Here is a 20,691-nt window from a genome sequence, read left to right on the forward strand (position 1 = left end):
GGTTTTTTTTTTTTCTAGTTAAGTACAAATCAAGGCAACAGAAATGGAAAACAACATCTACCCAAGAATCAAAGAGACATTGGGAATAACAAAGAATGCATTAAAAAATAGATAGATAGATAGATAGATATAGATATAGATATAGATATAGATATAGATATAGATATAGATATAGATATAGATATAGATATAGATATAGATATAGATATCAATGTGGAACAGGTCAAAATGGCAGACAAATTCAAATTCATTTATTTTAAAGTATTTAGTAAGGTAACCACTGGACAGAGATTTATTAAAGCTTAGTGATATGACAAGATCACAGAAGGGAAAAAATGTTAACTGCAAGAACTTGGAAAGAAAGAGCAAAAATATAACTTTAATGATGGTAAAATTGAAAAAAAACATACAAAGGAGCTTGGTTCTGCATGGAGCACATGTAAGGCAATGGAAGACGGCTAGAAAAATACACCTAAAGAAACAGCAATGAGGAGCTTTGGATAATGAGTAAAATTCCATGAATGAGGACATGGCAAGAAGAAATCCATGATAGCCGTCCCCAAAGAAGATGAAACAGTGACAGAAAGCAGTGAATTCATAAAGCCAAGGGATTCAAAATGAGCACTCATTTGCTTTGTGAAACCTTCTACTAGAGTGCTCAGTGCTCAGAGGTCCTCTAGAGACCACGCAAGGAGATAGGAACCAGGAAAAATACCTACTGGTACAATAGTGGCATGGCTATTTGAAGGGTAACAACTACTTTCTGTTTGGATTTAATGCTTGCTCAATAGAAATACAAGTGTGATGATGTAATTTAAGACAAAACCCTACTGGTGGAGAGTCTACAGACCTTAAGGGGGAACTACCACTGTTGTTTTACTAAATGAGCATATTGTCAAGTTGCCTTCTAAACATGTATGTTTATACCCACAGATTAGTGCTCATCTTATTCTTTAGTGGAGATGCTCCTGGAGTGGATAAAGTTATATTATATATAATGCAGAGTTATATTCAGTCATAGCATATTGAGAATAAGTTATGTTATGTACTCAGCCATAAACAGACACATACCATGCCCTCCAAGGCTTGTCTTTGAAGAAGAGACTATGTATATGTATATGTATATGTATATGTATATGTATATGTATATGTATATGTATATGTATATATGTATATATATGTATATATATGTATACATATTATATATTTATTATATAGGAAGACATAAGAAGTAAGACAAAAGGGATGTAAGTGGAGTATTGCTGTGTAACACTGTCATGTGTCATCACATGCTCTTTGTGACCTTTTATTGATTAGCTAAGCAAACCACAAGGTCAGCACACAACTGGGACCTCAACATTCCACCATGAATGACTGAAGCATCCATGCAGCCCCTCCTTTTACTGAGGAGTTCTTGGCAATTAATGAATAGTGGTCAAGGGAGAGAAGGACTGCTTTCTTTAGTGATATAGCCACTGGTGAGTTGCCCATACTTAAGTAAGTATCCTCTTACAGGTACATGTACAGGCAATCCCAATTAAACTCAGTGAATGTAATAATAATAATAATAATAATAATAATAATAAAGTAGGAAGGGGACTCACTGGGATGAAGTCAGTGATATAGAATGGGACTGGGTAACATGACTCAGCATGCAAAAGCATAGCCACAAAGCTTGATGACCTGAGCTTGCCCATGGACCCACATGTTAGAAGGGAAGAACACAAGTTCAGTTCTTAGTGACCTTGTTGAGTGGTTCAAAATTACATGTAAATCCCAGGTGCAGGGCGTCAGACACTCTTTTCTGGATTCTACAACCACTTTCACTCATACATGCACATACCACCATACAGTCACATACATACATATACATATAAATAAAACTAAAAAATAACTATTTAACCAAATTTAAAAAAAAGAGTCAATGAAATAAAAAAGTTAGACATGAATAAACTCTGGAATGAATTCAAAGAAAAGAAGACATATAAATCATTTAATGAAATAAGAAAGACAATATACAATATAAATAATTTAATAAAAAAGACAAAAATTGTGGAAAAAAATTAAGTTCAAGTTTTAGAAATGAAAACATCAATGAGCCAAACAAAACCTCAGTTGTAAGTCTCAGCAAGGGAAAGACAGATATGGAGTCCTGAAGACAACATTCAGACAATGCATCAATTAAAACATCAAATTGATGAAGCGTGACATAGAAGACATAAGCTAAAGACATGAAACATATATTCTATAAAACAATAGCAGGAAACTTCTCAAGCCTAGAGAAAGTGGTGGTGCCCAGATACTGAAGGCATTTAGAATGTCATGCAGACAGACCAGGAAAGAATGTCTCCACTTCATTTTACAGTTAAAACACAAAGAAAAAAAAAAAAAAACACTAAAAGTTGCAAGAAATACCAAGTAACGTATAAAGCCTTACCCATCAAAATAACAGTAGGTCTCTCAACAAAACTTACAAAAGCCAGGAAGGCACAGAATAATGGATTCCAACCTGCAAAAGACAGTTAAAAAGGACTACCAAGAAATTTACTATATCTAGAAAGCCATGCTGTCTTATTGAATGAGAAAGAAAAGTTTTCGGTGATAAACACAAACTAAAGACATTCGTAGCTACTAAGCCAAAACCAAAAGAAAGCCTTGAAGGAATCCTACATAAAAGGAAGATACATGTATCCATGGAGCCACCAGAAAGCATAAAGTATGCTTGAAAATATATATGTGCTTTGTCAGGATAACAGGGTTCTGGTCAGGTAGGGCTGAAACTTTAACTGTAATTAGAGAGAGTAATTAGAGATCGTTGCCATTTAGGTGAAATCGAAGCCTCACCAGGAAGGTAGGAAAGTGTTGTCGTAGAGTCAGTGCATGGATGTGGGTTACATTTTAGGCTCACAGCAGAATGTGCCAAATAGTATATGAAAGCTATTCACATCCCAACGGCATTGAAAGTCTAAAGGAGTCATAGTGAGCCAATTAACACTTGGCACCATACGGCAAGGCTAGAGTCCCTCTGACAATGCCAGAGGAGGCCTATGATGAAGGTGCAGCCTTACTTGCAAGGGAGACCCCAAGATGTTGGAGATTCCAGCACCATGTGACATTCAAGAAGAACCAGTTGTAGGTGTTACTTGGAGCTAGCCTGAGCCTATGGGATAAACTATATAGGCTGTGGTTGATAACATTGGATGTGGAACTTCCCAAGCTTTTTTGGGAATAATAAAGTTTTGTGTGAAATAATAAAGTTTTGTTCTAATTACAGGAGCCCACAATTAAGAGACCTCAGACTTTTAAAAGTTGAACTGTGTTTTGTATTATGATATTAACATGAAATATTGGGGATAAGAATAAAAGGTTATGTTTTAAAGGTGCTGTGCTTGTGTGCCATGATAACAAGGAGCACAGTGTACTAGCTGACACTTTGACACATATAAGACAACTGAGTCACCTGAGAAGGAAACTCTCAAGAATAAAATACTAATAAATGGAAGGTAAGATGGAATGAAAAATTAGGTATTGAATTCCAGGGAATTGGGGGCTAATCTGACAGAGATGGAAGGATAAGATAAAATAAGAAAGAGTAAAAATAATTAACTTGTTGTGTGGCACTTTAGAAGGCACACATTTCTCATGCTCACAGATAGCACTAAGGAAACCAGGAACAATGTTAAACTTGCAGGCTTTACTCTTCTATGGAAGAGATTTATGCTGGGACCAGATGTAACTAATCACCAGGGGACTTTTTTGCTATCTGTAGATCCAATCCTCACCCGGATTCCTCAGACTATTATGTTTATCCCAAATTGCTGAGCAGTTTCTCAGCCAATAGATCCCATACTCATGAAAGAGGTCTTGCTAACTAGACAAAAGTCTCCTCTTGTGTTTACTTCCTCACTATGCCCTCATCGTGTGCATTGTTTCTCAGTCCATAGAACTCATTCTTATGGAAGAGGTTACAAGTACTTTGCAAAAGACGTGCACTTTGCAAAGGAGTTTCAACCTAATCATGCCTCAAGCTTTGTTGTGATAATTGTCACGTTTTCTCCGAAGTTGTACTGTGCTTAAGTATATTAAAAATAAATTCTTCTAAGTCAGACTCTAGAAGTTTGAACCAACACTGGCCAATTAAGTTGTGCTGAACAGATTTCCTTCTCACCCCACAGACCATTTCTCTGCCAGCTGTATCATTTGCAGCCCCCCCCCCATGCCACAATCAAAGTCTGTTTTTTTTATATTTAAAGTCATGGCAATCTGTGTCTTTAACAGTATAAAAGTCCCACCAATCCTCTCATCCCTCTCTTCTAGCCCATCTTTGTTGCCTGTGTTGGCTACCAATCCTACTTTCTACCAGGGACCGCCAGTGTCCACACTGGGATGAGACTCATATAGGTGATTTTCACTATACTTCCTCCACTGTGATGTTTCCAAACTTGTTCTTACTCCTGAAGTAGTGGGCTTATAGGATCCCCTCCTCCCAACCCAGGATCCCCTTCTCCCAACCCACCTCCTGTCCCAGGGGGACTCTGGTTCTTGGTGAAGTCCCAGCAAGTCTCCTTGCTATGGACTTTCCCTTTCATCTGGCCCATTTACATTTCTTTGTGTCAGCTGCCACTCAATACTTTCTATCAGGAATTCCCATTGAGCTGAGTCTCAGATAGGTGATTTTTTTACTATCCTTTCTATGCTCCATTATAGTCTTTCCAGATTTGCCCTTAGTCATGTAGCAGCCTGATGACAGGAGCCTCTCCTCCTACCCCACCTCTATTCCCTGGGGAGATTACCACTTGGTGCAGCCCCTGTCCCTTGAGGAAAATCTCCACAGCCCCATTAAACCTTTCTTCTTAGCCCATCTACACTTTTTTTCTGACACCCAGACCCAAAGAAGCCCTCTCTATCAGAGACCCTCACAGCCACCATACTTGCATAAGATCTAGAAGCAACAGCATATCCACACAACAACGACAAAACAAGTATCAATAAGAAATACCTAATTATAATTCCAAATACCTAAATCCCAGTACAAAAATACAAATATGAATTACCAAGAATATGCTTCCACCAGAAGCTAGTAACTCTCTTGTAGTAGACCCCCCAAAAATGCAATATAGCTGAAGAACAAGACAAGAACATCAAAACAGCAATTATGATTATATTGAAGGACCTCAAAGAGGACATGAATAACTCCCTTAATGAAGTCTGTGAAAACACAAAGAATTGAAAGAAATAATAAAAAATAATTCAAGACATGAAAGCAGAATTTAACAAAGAAAGAGAAACACTAAAGAAAACCCAAACAACTGGAAATGAAAACTTTAGGAAGTCAAACAACAAAAACCCTCAGAAGTAAGCTTCACAAACAGATGATAAGACATGGAAGAAAGAATCTCATGTATTGAAGCTAAGGTAAAAGAAATAGACAGTCAAAGAAAATGCTAAACTTAAAACAACTCAGGCACAACACATGTAGGAAATCTGGGACACCATGAAAAAGACCAAGTCTACAAATACTAGGGATACAGGGAGGAAACGAAATCAGGGTCAATGTCACAGAGAATGTTTTTAACCAAATTAAAAAAAAAATCCCAATCTAAAGAGAGGTAAGTGCCTGCCAAGGTACAAGAAAGTATACAGAACACTAAATAGAAATGACAAGAAAAGAAATTCTCTATGACACATAATAATCAAACCACTAAATGTATAGAACAAAGAACAGAATTTTAAATTAATTTTATTTATAATTTAATTAAAATTGAAATTTTAAAAGCTACAATAAAAATAAAACCAGGTGATATATAAAGGCAGGCCCATTAGAATAACATTTAACTTTTCAAGAGAGATTCCGTAAGTCAGTAGGGCTTGGAAATATGTACTACAAATTCTGAGAGACCATAGACACCACCTCAGACTACAATACCAGGCAAAACTACTAATTCAATCAACAGAGAAATAAAAACATTTTACAATTAAACCACATTAAAGCTGTTTTTATCTACCAATCCAGCTCTCCAGATGGCACCAGAAGGAAAAACTTGAGCTGAAGAGATAGCCACACACAAGAAGACACAAGAATAAATAATCCCACAACAGAAAATCAAAAGCATGTGGAGGAACCCACACCGTAACAATTAAATTACAGTAATCAATAATTACTGCTCAGTGATATCTCTCAATATTAATGGTCTCAATTCTCCCCCACAAAATTACATAGACTAACATATTGGATCAGAAAACAGGATCTATCTTTCTACTACATGCAAAAAAGTATATCTCACCAACAAGGATCGACATCATGTCAGGGTAAAAGAATAGAAAATAGACCCAAGAAGCAAGCGTGTGTGTGTGTGTGTGTGTGTGTGTGTGTGTGTGTGTGTGCACTCGTGCGCGTGCTAGCACACATGTTTCAAACCAAAACCTAATCAGAAAAAATAAGAAAGAACACTACATCCTAATGATAGGGAAAAAATCCCCCAAAAGGATAATGTAATTCTAACCATTTGTGCACCACCATAAAGATACCCATAAAAGACAAGCTACTACAGCTAAAATCACACGTTGACCCCAACATGGAACTAATCAGAAAGTTCTCAAAAGATAAAACACAAACAGCCGAGAAACACTTAAAGAAATATTCAATATCTTTAGCTATCAAAAATGCAAATTAAGACTACTTTGAGATTTGATTTTACCCCAATCAGAATGGTCAAGATCAATGAGACTAATTACAGCTCATGCTAGTGAGGATGTGGGGAAAGGGGAACACTTACTGATTGCTAGTGGGAGCTCAGACTTGTACAGCTGCTATGGATATCTGCAAGGTGGTTCCTTAGGAAATTTAGAAAACTGGATCAAGATCCAGCTATACTACTCTTGAACATAAATTCAAAGATCTCTACATACTACCAGAGAGAGAGACTTGGTCATTTGTGTTCACTGTTACTATAATCAAAATAGCCAATAATTGCAAACAGCTTAGATGCCCGTCAGCTGGTGGGTGGATAGAGACGATATGCTGATATGGTGTATACTCAAAAGAATATTATTCAGTTGTTAATGACAATGAAAATATAAAATCAATAGGTAAATGGACAGAGTTAGAACCAAAACATCCTGAATGAGGTAAGCAAGACTCCAAAAGACAAATACTGTATATTTTCTCTTATATGTGGATGTTAGATTTTAAGCCCTCAATATGTGTGATACAATCTGAATAATCACAGAGGTTAGATATCTAGTAAGGGATTGGAGGGGATGAGAGTGTCAATTAGGATATATTGTTATGAAAAAAGAAAGAGAAACCCATAACATGAGAATTAAATAGGGAAGGGGGTGGGAAAGAAGGGTAAAGGAGGGACTTCAGGGAGGAAAACTGACACGGAAAAACCACTTGAAAAGCCATATGGAAGCCTATTGCTGTAGAAGCTTCCTAAATATATACATAGATGAAAGAAATCCAAATGGATCAGTAAATAATAAAGGAGACAATTCCCTGACAAGGCATCTATGACAGCCTCCAGTTCCAGGAGTGGGTTATATGCTGAATCCCTCACCAGAAGGACATCATGGAAACCCTCAAACATCATAGACTGTTGCCAAGGCTATTTGATCTTCACAGCCTGATGGTAAGGGCCATATCTCAGCAAACATGGAGAAGTTGAATTTGTACCTAACTATAAGATTCACCTTACTGACTAACATTCATATTACTGAAATGTACTCTGCATGTTACCCGGGCAACAGGGTATACTATCTGTATTTCCCAGCCTCAACCACCTTGGGAAACAGAAGCCTAACTGGCTTTATTGTGATGTCACCTTTGTGTCCATGGAGTTGAGTAGGCCCAAGCCTGATTTGGATATGGAGTAGCCCCATTCTTGCCTTGCTCTCTGAGAGCTCTCTGGGGTATAGGCTCTACCATCATCCCTCATCTGGTTTGAGAACCCACATGAGATAAAAATGACTCCTAATGAAATACTGCTATAAACAAAGATTACTGCCTCAACACATGTCAAAGAAACTTCTTGTAGAAAACTTGAATTAACAGAGAGACCCACAAATAGTCAGTATGCAGAAAATGGGAAATTTTGAAGAACTCAGTCCTAACTGAGATATCTCCATCAAGGCCCTCCTATCAAGGCTCAAGGGTCTATAGAGAAGAGGAAACAGAAAGATTGTTAAAAGCCAGAGTAGCCCCAGAGGTGATGGATGGCTCCAAAGAAGTAGTGTTTTCCATGCACAACAGGTATGATGCACATACAAGCTCACAGAGACAATGGCAGTACATGCAAGACCTGCACAAGTTAAGTCAGACTGGGTCCCAGCACTGAGATGAGTTAGCAGACACAGGCTTCAGAGAATAAAGAAGCTATCTGCAGTTCATACCCACTGGCAAAGGGAAAATCAGTTTTCTCCAGTGGAGTCTCACTGGGCACATTAACTACACTTCAGGGCAGGCTGCATGCCCAGGAGCACTTGGCCAAGATAAAAAGGACTAAACGGTGTTTTTGTAGGCTTTCTGCCTCATTTTGCTTTGTTAACACTCTTTTGTTTTTGTTTTGTTTTGTTTTGTTTTGTTTTGTTTTGTTTTGTTTTGTTTTGTTTTGGCTTGGCTAGGCATGGCTTGGCTTAGCTTGGCTTGGCATGGCGTGGAGTAGAGTGGCATGGTGCGGTTTGATTTGGTTTAGTTTGATTTTCCTTTGTGTTATTGGCTTTTGCTTCCCATTTTCGTGCCTTTGTAGGAAGTGTGTGTGTGTGTGTGTGTGTGTGTGTGTGTGTGTGTGTGTGTGTTGTTTTTATTTTTGTCTTTGTTAGTTCTAAAGAAAAATAGATTATGAAGTTGGGTAGGTAGGAAGTTTAGGGAATATCTGGGAGAAATTAGGGAAAGGAAAACATGATCAAGTTATATTACATAAAATTTTTTCAAAAATTAAAAAAAAGTAGAAAAGATTACATTTATGATAAAAGAAAACACAGTCAGTTGTTAGGAGCAGATCCCAGTAGAGCTAGGCTTGGGTAGGTGAAGAGAGACCTGTATAGTTCGAAAGTATTTATCCCTATTTTATCCTGCTGTGTCCATGGAGTGCATTTTACAACAAAGGCTACTGGACAGGTTCTGATGTCTGTCACGTACTCCATCTCCAGTTAGATAGCACAGGTGTTGAATTTGTGTTTTGATTTGGCTCTCAGTTGTTCAGTGATGGTTATTTGCTTCATGTAAGAAACCAGAAGAATCCTTGAGCCACGTCTCCTATTTTGTTTTTAATCCTGATATCACTTTCTATGAATACAGTGAGGTTAAGTTATTTTGGTTATTGTCATTTCTTTCTAAAGAAAAATGTGTTCTTTGTGTGTTTATTTGTTTGTTTGTTGGTGGAGGAAGAATAAGCTAAAGCTTTAAGAAGAAGAAAAATGTGGCATATATATCCACAGTGCTGACTTTGGATTTTGTTTTGCAAGAAGAGTTGAACTAATTTTTAAAAAAATGAGGAAAGGGGAAAAATCCTGAAAGAAAAGAAAGTACTGATATAATAATAGCAACCAAAAGTATATGATGAAGAAAAGAACATATATAATAAAACAGGAGAGACATTTAAGTAGCCACAAAGGCAAAGCAAGTTATAAAAATCAAGGAAGTTTTCAAAAAGGAAACTAAAAGCTGAAGAAGTAGAACAGAATGTCACTATTTCAGATCATTCTCTCTCTAGAATCTTAATAACAGGAAGGAATTCATACCTGAAATTCAAACATTACATGCTTCAATTTTGGGGGCCACTGATAGAGGCATACAAACTTGAACTTTAAGTCTTCAATATTCTGGGGCAGATAAACTCCCTTTTTTATATATCATTCAGCTTCAAGTATTTCTACAGCAGCAGAGAATAGACTAATACAATGTGAAGTATTTTTTCCCTATTTTATCTGCTCTTGATAATCATTTATTGGCAAAACTAACAATAAAAAAGCACACAATAAAATCCGAATGACTAAGTCACCTCAGAAAGAGGTATGGTCTATTATCAGACGAACATGAATCAAACTAATATATTGCAGCATCTTTTGTGTATTTATCCCTCCTCTGGAGCCCACAGAAAAGCACTATAAATAGACTTCATGATTTAAAGTTAAACTCTCTTATGCATTTACGCCTATTTTAAACGATGCTCTGATCTTCACAAGCATCAAATTGTCACCATTTCTTTTCTGCAAGTGGCATCTCATTGATTTACTTTTTAATAACTCTTCTTAATGGTGTTGTGTGTGCTGCTTGCCTGTATTAGCACTGTGCAGAGTTCAAAGAAGAAAAAGTGATGTGCTGAGCGTATTGAGTGAATTCCCACTATTGAGAAGGAGTCGCACAGAGAAATCTGCTGCTCTCTTGTCACTCAGGATACAGGAGTTTGATTCAAATGTGGGTTGGTGGCCTCATTTCCCACATCACTCTGGACTATGTCTGGTTCTCTCCATCCTGCTACTATGCCTGCTCCATTAGCTTTAATACTTAAGGCAGGCCATCACCAAGCCTAGAACACAGTGGGGAATAATCACCAAGACAAAAGCAGTGGTGTTTTTGCCTCTTGCTCTCTTACCCTCTTCCTTTCTTCTTCCCATTCCCTTCTAAAGTCACAGTGAATAAACTTATATTCAGGTATTTGTAAGCTCACTATATCTCATGACTGTCCTTTATATGATCTGCTTGAGTGGTCTAGCTTGTGGCCTTGATAAAGGAAAGGATAAGAAGAGGGCATGTCAGTCCCATGGCTCATGTGGGGGCTCTTGCACTGGCAAACTGTGCCAGCCATAAGCAAAGACATTTATTGACATTCTTACTTTGTCTTTCCTTTCATACTTTCCATGGCTCACAGTAAATTCTGGGAGGAAGGCAGATACTGCCTATATCTACTTCTCTCTGAATCTAACACCATGTAAATATATCAGACCCACTCTGAATTTCCACATCAGTAAGTAGAAGAACTTTCCTACAATTAGAGCAGTCCCCTGACAGAGTAAGCTGCCACACGGAGTATCTGCTCTGCTCAGCATCCTGTGTCTTCCCGGGCCTGGGCTTTCCTCAAGCATGATGATCTACTCTGCAGAAACTAATGAGGTCTACAGAACAGCAATTAGCATGCACTTCAAGGGAAGGAGATGATATTCAAAATTCAAATCATTGGCCTAACTCTCAAGGTCCTAGGATTAGCAAGTGGCAAAGCCCGGTCATAAATGTGGTTTGTTAGCCCAATCATTTCAGAATTCCAGTGTGGGAATCTCGGAGGATCTCAGGATCTTAAAAGTGACCATGAAAAGCAAAACTAGCCCCCAGGTTGCTGTGAAGAAGTGGGTTTTGAGATGCACCTAGGTCATCACATTTCCCCTTATGCTACAGTCTTCCTGGAATTTACCAGTGTGGACTAACCATTCTCCTTGCTACTCCCAGAATGCCTGTACATTTCCTCTTCTAATGATGTATGAATGTGTGTTAACCTGGTATACAATCAGTAAGCAAAACCCACATCCTATTCAGGGTTATATCCCTCCTAAAGTCAAAAACTGTGTCATATAGTAGGCTCAAGAAAAATTCTATTTTTAAAAAACAAAGGAAGGGAAGAATATGTATACTAGTGAATGAGGTGTTCAGAGACAGAGCACATGGTGCTTCTATGTGAACTTGTTTGGAAGTTTGGCCAGGACTATTCTTCATTAAACATAACTAAGCCATTTATTTCAAGACAACATCTCTGGGCTTTGAGGCACTACACATGATCACTGACTGCTTCACACTACACATATCTGAACCCACACCCCCTATAAGTCATGTTAGAAAGTGTCAGAAATCACAATCCACAGGAGAAAAGAGCATTCCATATACCCACACAGTGAAAGCCTAATGAAGAAGCAACTAACAGTCCACTGAAGACCATGAAAATGTCCACAAGTCTTTTGAGAAGGAGAGCTAAGTGAGTGCCAGTGTCATCAGCTCCATCTATACGGTTCTTAGAAAATAAATAGCATGGCATAAAGGGAAATACCAATTTTAAGGGAAGCATTACTATGGTTGCTTTTGAGGGGAACAATATTGAGAAACTGAAGATTCCATGGGAATTCAACAAAACACATACATCCTATTCATTCTTCTCCAAGATGTTTGGGGCATGAGCATGTGACAGTTACAGAGCAGAAAGTTTATTTCTTATACTTCTATGACAGCTATTACCATCAACCTGTGTTCAGAGCCTTGTAGTGGAACAGGACCAGAGCAGGGAAGGGTGCTTCCACCTTCTCTGGCTTCTGAATGTCAGGAATGTAGATTCTTGATGAGAACAAGGCAAGCAGAAAAGCAAAGCAGAGTAGTATCTATGAAAGAGACTTGCAGCAAACACAAGAAGAAACCATAGAAGCAGACCAAGTGAACAGCCTGCTTGGAGTCTGTGTGGACCAATGAGGTGGAATCCTAAGAAATTTTAAACTCATCTGTATTGCCTCTCCACTCTTCCCAAAACATCCAAAAGAGCACATGCATCAATTCCTAGTAGCCACAGCCCAGCCAGACCTGAAAAGGGCAAACGTTCACAGTCACTTTGTATTGGGCCTTATCCGAGGATACTGTGCATTGAAGGAATCAATTAACAAGAGAGGCCTGAATTAACAAATATTCTCTCTACATAAAAGAATTCTGTAGCATTTTCTGCAAATTGGTACAATGTCTTACTCTTCAAAGCCATACATCAATAATTGAAATCCTGTTCATTTGTTTGGTTTTTATAAAACACACTATAGTTTCAATCATGAAACAACCAATAGCCGGGCAGTGGTGGCACACGCCTTTAATCCCAGCACTTGGGAGGCAGAGGCAGGCAGATTTCTAAGTTCGAGGCCAGCCTGGTCTACAGAGTGAGTCCAGAACAGCCAGAGCTACACAGAGAAACCCTGTCTCAGGGAAAAAAAAAAAAGAAACAACCAATAACAAGTATTTTATGTCCAATTTTAAACTATCCTTGTGATAAGGGCATATTATGGCTTTCATACAACCCCACCCTTCTTTTCTTTTCCATCTCTGCAGTTTCAAATCTCACTTCCTAGCCTATCCCTCTCAAAAATATGAACTCCATGGACTGATGGCTGAAATGACATGAAGAGAGGAACAGGAACAGAGGGAGGAGGTGTTCAATGAGGACCGGAGATTCTCAGCTGAGGAAGGTCAAATAGGCTGTCTGGTCAGGGATGGACTGCCTCCTTTCTGCCTGTACCTGAGTCCTCCACTTGTTGAAGTCTCTTCTCCATCAGTTATTCAGATGCAATAACCAACTTTCTTTGTAGTACATTACCAATGCTCCCTCTTATTAGATTGTTTTTATTGCCATATGGCTTTTAAAAGAAAAACAAAAGCAAAATAAAATGGATCGTCTTCTGCCTTAATTCCTCTGCATCTATTGATCACTCTCTCTTCCTATTTATAACAAAACTCCTGAGGGCTGGGAACCAAGGTTCTAATTCTTTTACAGGCACTTAGAAACCATTTGTCAAAAAAAAATGAAAAAACAAAAAACACTGATTCCTAATGTTCCCCCTCAGGTGAGTAGAAGCATCTCTCCCTTCACTTTGCATGTCTCCTTAACTTTGTGGTCATATACCTGCTCAACTCTACATGTAGGAAGATTTAGCACTCAGAATATCTGTCTAAGAACTGATAATATGCAACCACTCTTATCCTGTTTCAGGGCTGAAGGCACAAAAACAAGAGTAACCAGAGCATCTTATAGCCACCTCTTACTACACCCCATTCCAGACTCCCTAAAAGCACCCTGGAGTCTCCAGTCTCTGTCCTAAAGCAGCAATCTAGTTAAAATCCAAGAGCAGCCACGGTCGGTCCACAGACATCAAGCACAGCTTTGTTGATGCCAGGGGGAGATCACCACCCAGCAAGGACACTCATCTCCAGGGAATTGGTTTGTTCCCTTAGCAATAAGGGCTTCTTTGGAGCAACTTGTTCAACCAGAACTTAAATAAGGATCAGCCAGACCAAACTTTAGCCAACATTGCCTAATCATGCATACCTCTTAATAACTGCCCCAGTTATTCTACTTCATCCTAAAACTCATGTCAGTGCCTCAAAGACATAAATGTAATAAACTGCTAATAGTCCATTTTCACTGAATATCCGTTTTGATTAAATCCTTCCCAGACTTTCGTACCTGGACTGAACTCAGGAACCCCTGACCCAGGACTCTGGTTATAATTCTATTCTTCTAGTTGTCAGATAACAACATCAAGTGCTCAAGTTGGTCCACAGTCCTGTTCCACCCACATCATCTGCAACTATACAGCCTGTGTTAAGCTCTCCGATCTCCCCTCCTCCCATCATGCCTTGGTGCACTCTTCTCTTCTGACTCTATACATACCAGGCCATGCTCATCAAATGGCTTTTCTACTAGCTGGGCCTCTGGCCAGGAATATACCTTCTACCACATTTCTGCTCCCTTCCAAGATTATGCTAACATTATCTTCCTAGCACTATCCAACCCCCCCCACCACCACCACACTGGCTAACTCAGCTCACACTCCTCCCACCTCCCACCTCACTTCTACTGAACACCACAGCAGTGACTGCCATTAAAATTCAGTTCACAGTTTCCCCCTTATTGCGTTTCACACTTCCCTGAACTGTTGGTGCCCCAAAGCAGGGATTTTTTTTCACCTGTTCATTCCACTTATTCACCCCGAACTTAGAGACTGACAAATAGCACATAAATGTCACTGAATACATTAATAAATTCATGAATATGTAACTTGTTCAGTGAGCAGCAGGGAACTCCTAAAACTTATCGAACAAGTGTGCTTTAAGAATTTTACTTGAGTGGCTGAGTTCTTGAAAGATCTCAGGCACACCTCAGTCATTGCAGGCACACTGAGCCTCCTCTGGTCAAGGAGGACCATGTTACCCTGTGGCTCATCCTGTGAACTAAACTAGAGGGAATATATGTCTTCCCACCCACATGCACACTGCCCCCAATTATATATATAGTGTTTATAACATATTCTGGAAACAGAAGGAGACTGTTATATGGGCTTTTTAAAATTCACTTATTTCTTACATTTTTAGTATTTGAATTTAAAGAGAGCATTGGGAAATGACACTTAGCTAATAACAACAGTAGTCATGATTTCAGCTCTTATTTCCAGCATAAAATACTTTAGAATCATTTTGAAATGTTGAAATGTTCAAAGTAAAAACTAGCATTACTTTGAAAAGATAGATAAGTGTTCATTTTACAAAAACACACACACACACACACACACACACACACACACACACGGAATTTTCCTGTCTTATTTCCTAGTACAACAATTCCTGGATAGAAATGGGGCCTTGCCCTCATCCTCTCCTTCTTCCTCTCCCTCTTTTTCTCCCTCTCTCTCTTCCTTCCTCCCTCCTCCCCTCTGTGTGTGTGTGTGTGTGTGTGTGTGTGTCCCCTTCCCTTTGATCTTTCCATCACACTAAGATGCCCCAAGACAGGCTTAATCAAGCTGCCTTCTGGCCCTATCCAGCCTTCATCCTATCTCTATAACACGCATCTCATAGTACCACTACCAACAACAATGCACTGATGAGTTGTAATGGATGAACCATGTGACTATGCAGAAAGGAGGGGACCAAAAAAATCAACTGGTTTGTTCTCACAGAGGGGCTACCAATCAGCTGGAGACAAAGCCTGACTTCAGAGGTCAGAGGCACAGCACCCGTCATCATGTGCAGCATCATTGAAAGACAAGTATCTGATCTGTTCTCAGAACTAGCCTCACTGCAATTATCCCTTAATAATCTCTGCTCACCCACTCATTCCTTCTTTGTTTTCAAGGGAGCCAGTAGTAATCCCATCAGAGGCAGTGTGCAGGGAAAGCAAAGGACCCACACCTTTTGTTACCCAGGTCAGATGCGGGAGCAGGTGCTTATGAGAACAGCACCCATCATGAGAAAGGCAGGAAGCAAGGCTGTTGCTGAAACCTATGATAGGGTCATTCAACCTCTTTGGCATACTTTGTGGTCTGACTACACTCAGGTGTGCTTGATAATGTTTGACTTCACTGAGCCTCAGCACACCAGAGCCTTTACTCTCTATCTCCCAAGTACTCTCTACCTGGCTTAGCTCATCAGCTTATTCAGACTTAATGAGACAGCACTTCCTGATATATTAGTAATTTGCCAAATTACACAACTTAACTACATAAACTCCCAGATACCTAGCTGTATACCCAAGACAGAAAGCCTCATGCAACTCCTAACCACCCTAAATAGTACAAAGCACCCAATCTATTTTTTAAAGGATTTAGACCAAAGAAAGAATCAGCTTTCTTTGCTTCCTCAGGAATAAAAAGGAGCTGGGAGCCAGACTTGCACAGTTCTCCTGACTAGTGTTTATCAAGTTTATTCTGACTTTGTTGAACACTACAGATGTCCGACAGTTGGGTTTAAAACTACACTTAATTGCATTAAGTGGCCTCTGAATTTTTACAGGTCATTATTTCTGGGGATCATCTCCAGATATACCAAAATCAATATATAAAATAGGAGGTATACACACACACAATTTGCTTATGATTCTATATATTTTAATCTTTCCCTACACTACTTGGGTCCCTAACATAATACCAACATATCCCTTCAATCACATGGATACAGTACAGTGTAGGGCACAAAGTAAATTTGTGCATTGCTTTGGGAAATTTCTGTTCAAAGATTTTCATTCTGGGTGTAGAATTAGTCGAAACAGGATAGACCATAGCTCAATCATTGCATTCTGCCAAAACAATTTAGGGAGACAGAGATGGAGAAAGGGAGGGGGAGGGGGAGGGGAGGGAGAGGGAGAGGGAGAGGGAGAGGGAGAGGGAGAGGGAGAGGGAGAGGGAGAGGGAGAGGGAGAGGGAGAGGGAGAGGGAGAGGGAGAGGGAGAGGGAGGAGAGGGAGAGGGAGAGGGAGAGGGAGAGGGAGAGGGAGAGGGAGAGGGAGAGGGAGAGGGAGAGGGAGAGGGAGAGGGAGAGGGAGGAGAGGGGGAGGCATAAATATACAAAAAGGAATCTTAAATTAGAAACAGGAATGCACATTTTAAATCATACTTTCCAACAACAATAAAGAAGTTCAAAAGTTTTTTTTCTTTACTCTGTTTTCTAAATGCAGAATTTCTCTACTGGTAGGTAGACACTGGAGGAAAACATGGGTGACCACAGCTACTCACAAGTCACTGGTGTGGCATGGATAGGGAGCTGCCTGTGCCTGTGTGGTTGGCTCCAGGGATTCCTGCCCAGTCTGTACCACAATGATGGCTCTCTCGATCATGTCTTGTAGTGGGACAAAAATGTAGTTATATCTGAACCCGCTGGCTGGTAGATTCTGAGGATGAAACTTCCAGAAAGGATTTTTTATCATGTCTGTCCTCATGCTGTATAAAACATTGGTCCGGATTGTATATGTGACATGGGGTGGCAATTTGTGAGGTGCTGATCTAATGTGTCTGTGTCCCAAGGAACTGTTGAATATGATGCCTGGTAGCAGGAAAGAAAAAACAAGTGTCACACATCTCATATGGGCAGGGCCTGGGATGCTGCACAGCCTTCCACTCCTGTAGTGTGTGAATGCAATCCCAGGAAGACAAGCAAACAGGATACTCTTGTTCCATAGGCAATTGAAGCAAGACTCTGTATTCACAGTCCAAGGCACCTTCCCAGCTTTACAAAAGACAATATTGTGTTAGCACCGACACAAAGACTTTATTCATTTCACGATTTGAATAGACTTGAAAAATGACTCAGAAAAGATCAGATAATCATGTATTCTCTCCCTAGGACCACAAGTCCAGCTGGCTGCACAGAATATGTATCTTTGGGTACTTGTCACTTGTAGTTTAAATGTAAGATGCTCCTCTCTGCTACACAGATTCTCTGTATTTAATGCAGAATGATTATTATAAGCTGAGTTGTGTTCCCCCAAAATTCAAACCCCTGGCAGTCAGCATCATGTGAGTGTCTGTGTGTGCCTCTGTGTGTGTGCTCTGTGTGTGTGTCTTTGTGTGTATGTGTGTATGTGTGTCTGGTTAATATATGTCTCTCTGTGTGTGATTGTGTGTATATTTCTGGTTAATATATGTCATGGTGGGGTGCTGTGTGGGTATGTAAGCTTAATATATGTCTTTGTGTATATGTGTATGTATATGGTGCATAAGACTCTCTGTGTGCATAACTGGTTACCATATGTGTTTGTGTATGCATGTATGTTACTATTTGTGTGTGTCTGGTTAATGCTGTATTTATATATACACGCATGCATGTGTATGCATGTCTTTTTCACTATCACTCTCCTATTCCCTTGAGACAGAGTTTCTCACTGAACCTGAAGCTAAGCTGGTAGTCAAAAGGCCTTAGCAATGCTGTCTTTGCCACAATAGCACTTGGTTTGGTCTTATGTATGTAGCCACAGCTTGTTTGTTTGTTTGTTTGTTTGTTTGTTTGTTTTTTAACACTGGTACCATGGATTTGAACTTAAATCCTCAAGTTTTCACAACAACAATCTCTTATCCACAGAGCCATCTGTCTCTCACAAAATTGTACCTTGAAAGGTGTTGTCATGTTAAAAGGATGCTGGCAGAGTAGGCCTTAATTCAACATGATTGCATCCTTATGAAATGGGAACATTTGGCAGATGTGTGCATAGATTATTATATAAAGAAATTTCAGGAGGATACATGCATCAATAAACCAACACATGCCCATAGAAGATTCTTCCCTAACAGCCATCCAAGGAAACCAGTGGACATCTTGATTTTAGACTTCTAGTCTACAGAACTATAATGTAACATGTGTCTACTGGATTTCCAGGCTGAACTTGGTACTACTTTGCTACAGCATCCCTGCACCCCTAGCAAACTCATCTCAAGCCCCAATAAACTGTATGGAGTTGGACATACGGTCTAGCAATGGTCCATGTACTGAGTTTGCACAAGGTCCTGGCTTAACACAATACAGCAACAAAAGTAATAATCCCATGTTTGCTCATAAAGAATATAAGTATGCATTACATTTATGCTGGTTAGATGAACAACTGATAATGGAATCTAACTGGCCATTGTCATTTTTCTTTCCTACTTCAGAGCATCAAGATAATATGGTAAAAAGAAAAAGTGATGGAGGAAGTTTAAGTACGCTGCTTCTCATGTGAAATTTCATCATAAAATGAAGTCAAACAGTAAAATCAGACAAGCAGGTAGTGGTGCCCTTGGGATTGTGAACAGTTGCTTGTCATTACAGCATTGGGAACATCTATTCACTAGCTCAGTGCATGTACCTCTGTTCCATTTTGTGATTATCTAGAAGACTTCTTCCTGAGTCAACTTAAGAAGCACTTGGGGAGATGAGACAAACTGACCACCTATCGGAGCTCGTGCACTAGTGAGCACATTTTTTTTCTGCCAAGTACTTACTGGCCAAGAAACTATTCTGCTGCATGAGTTCATGTGCCTTGGTCTCCAGGGCATGAACAGTCTCCACTGCTTGGAATCGGTCCAACACCACACAGGAAGAGACATTAGCCAAGACAGCACCCAAGAACTGAAAGTGTCCAGCCTCCACATGGTTAAACATCTTGTCCAGCATCTGTCCTGGAAACAGCAAACAAATCAGAGGAAATCAACTTCTCTTTCACTCCAGTGCTCCAGTGGGTATCACACAAATGAATACAAAACTGAATGTGTTTCTTCATTTAAAAAAGATCTCAAAAGATCTTTTTTATTCATACCAGCTTTATTCATACGCAGAATGAACTGTTTGCCAACAGCAACTTTCTATTATACATGTGTCTGTGTGTGTGTTTGTGTGTGTGTGTTTGTGTGTGTGTGTTTGTGTGTGTGTGTGTTTGTGTGTGTCTATGTGTGTGTGTCTGTGTATGTGTCTGTGTGTGTGTTTGTGTGTGTGTGTTTGTGTGTGTCTATGTGTGTGTGTCTGTGTATGTGTCTGTGTGTGTGTCTGTGTGTGTGTTTGTGTGTGTGTCTATGTGTGTGTGTCTGTGTGTGTGTTTGTGTGTGTCTATGTGTGTGTGTCTGTGTGTGTGTGTCTGTGTGTGTGTTTGTGTGTGTTTGTGTGTGTCTATGTGTGTCTGTGTGTGTGTTTGTGTGCATGTGTTTGTGTGTGTGTGTATGTGTGTGTGTCTGTGTGTGTATTTTTGTGTGTGTCTATGTGTGTGTGTCTGTGTGTGTGTTTGTGTGTGTGTCTATGTGTGTGTGTCTGTGTGTGTGTTTTGTGTGTGTTTGTGTGTGTGTGTCTGTGTTTGTGTTTTGTGTGTGTTTGTGTGTGTGTGTGTGTGTGCAGGTGTCCTAATGACGATACAGTAATTGAGAAAAAATAAGAGAAATTACTGATGTTCATGAATGTTCTTACCTAATCAATTAATTTTTGATGACTCTAGTTGGCAAAGGTCAAGAGTGGAGGACAGGTATTTGCAGGAAGTAGGTCACCAAGGCATGTCCTTTTCCCTGACCTTTTCCTACATGAACTTTCTTCTCCTTCTCGCTACTATTATTTAAGCTGTTGGGTGTTAGGAGTTATTAAGCCACATTCCTCCTTTCAGGATGACTGACACCTCTGAAACTCTGAGCCAAAGGAACCATTCCTCCACTGGGCTGTTTGTGCCACATTTTGTTA

The 20,691-nt window shown here is 39.6% G+C and overlaps 1 protein-coding gene across 2 annotated transcripts in view; it reads right to left on the reverse strand.

Moving 5' to 3' along the window:
• The window catches only part of Abca13 (ATP binding cassette subfamily A member 13), a 439,574-nt gene that overhangs the window by 262,595 nt on the left and 156,288 nt on the right, over nt 1-20,691 (reverse strand). For both annotated transcript variants that reach the window (XM_076938134.1, XM_034509530.2), the window contains 2 exons: nt 19,476-19,652; nt 17,238-17,544 (listed from right to left, as the gene is read on the reverse strand). In XM_076938134.1, coding sequence (XP_076794249.1) covers nt 17,238-17,544; nt 19,476-19,652 — 484 coding nt within the window. The remainder of the gene's footprint in view (nt 1-17,237; nt 17,545-19,475; nt 19,653-20,691) is intronic.

This window comes from Arvicanthis niloticus, chromosome 7 (genome assembly GCF_011762505.2).
Source record: "Arvicanthis niloticus isolate mArvNil1 chromosome 7, mArvNil1.pat.X, whole genome shotgun sequence".
Taxonomy (NCBI): Eukaryota; Metazoa; Chordata; class Mammalia; order Rodentia; family Muridae; genus Arvicanthis; species Arvicanthis niloticus.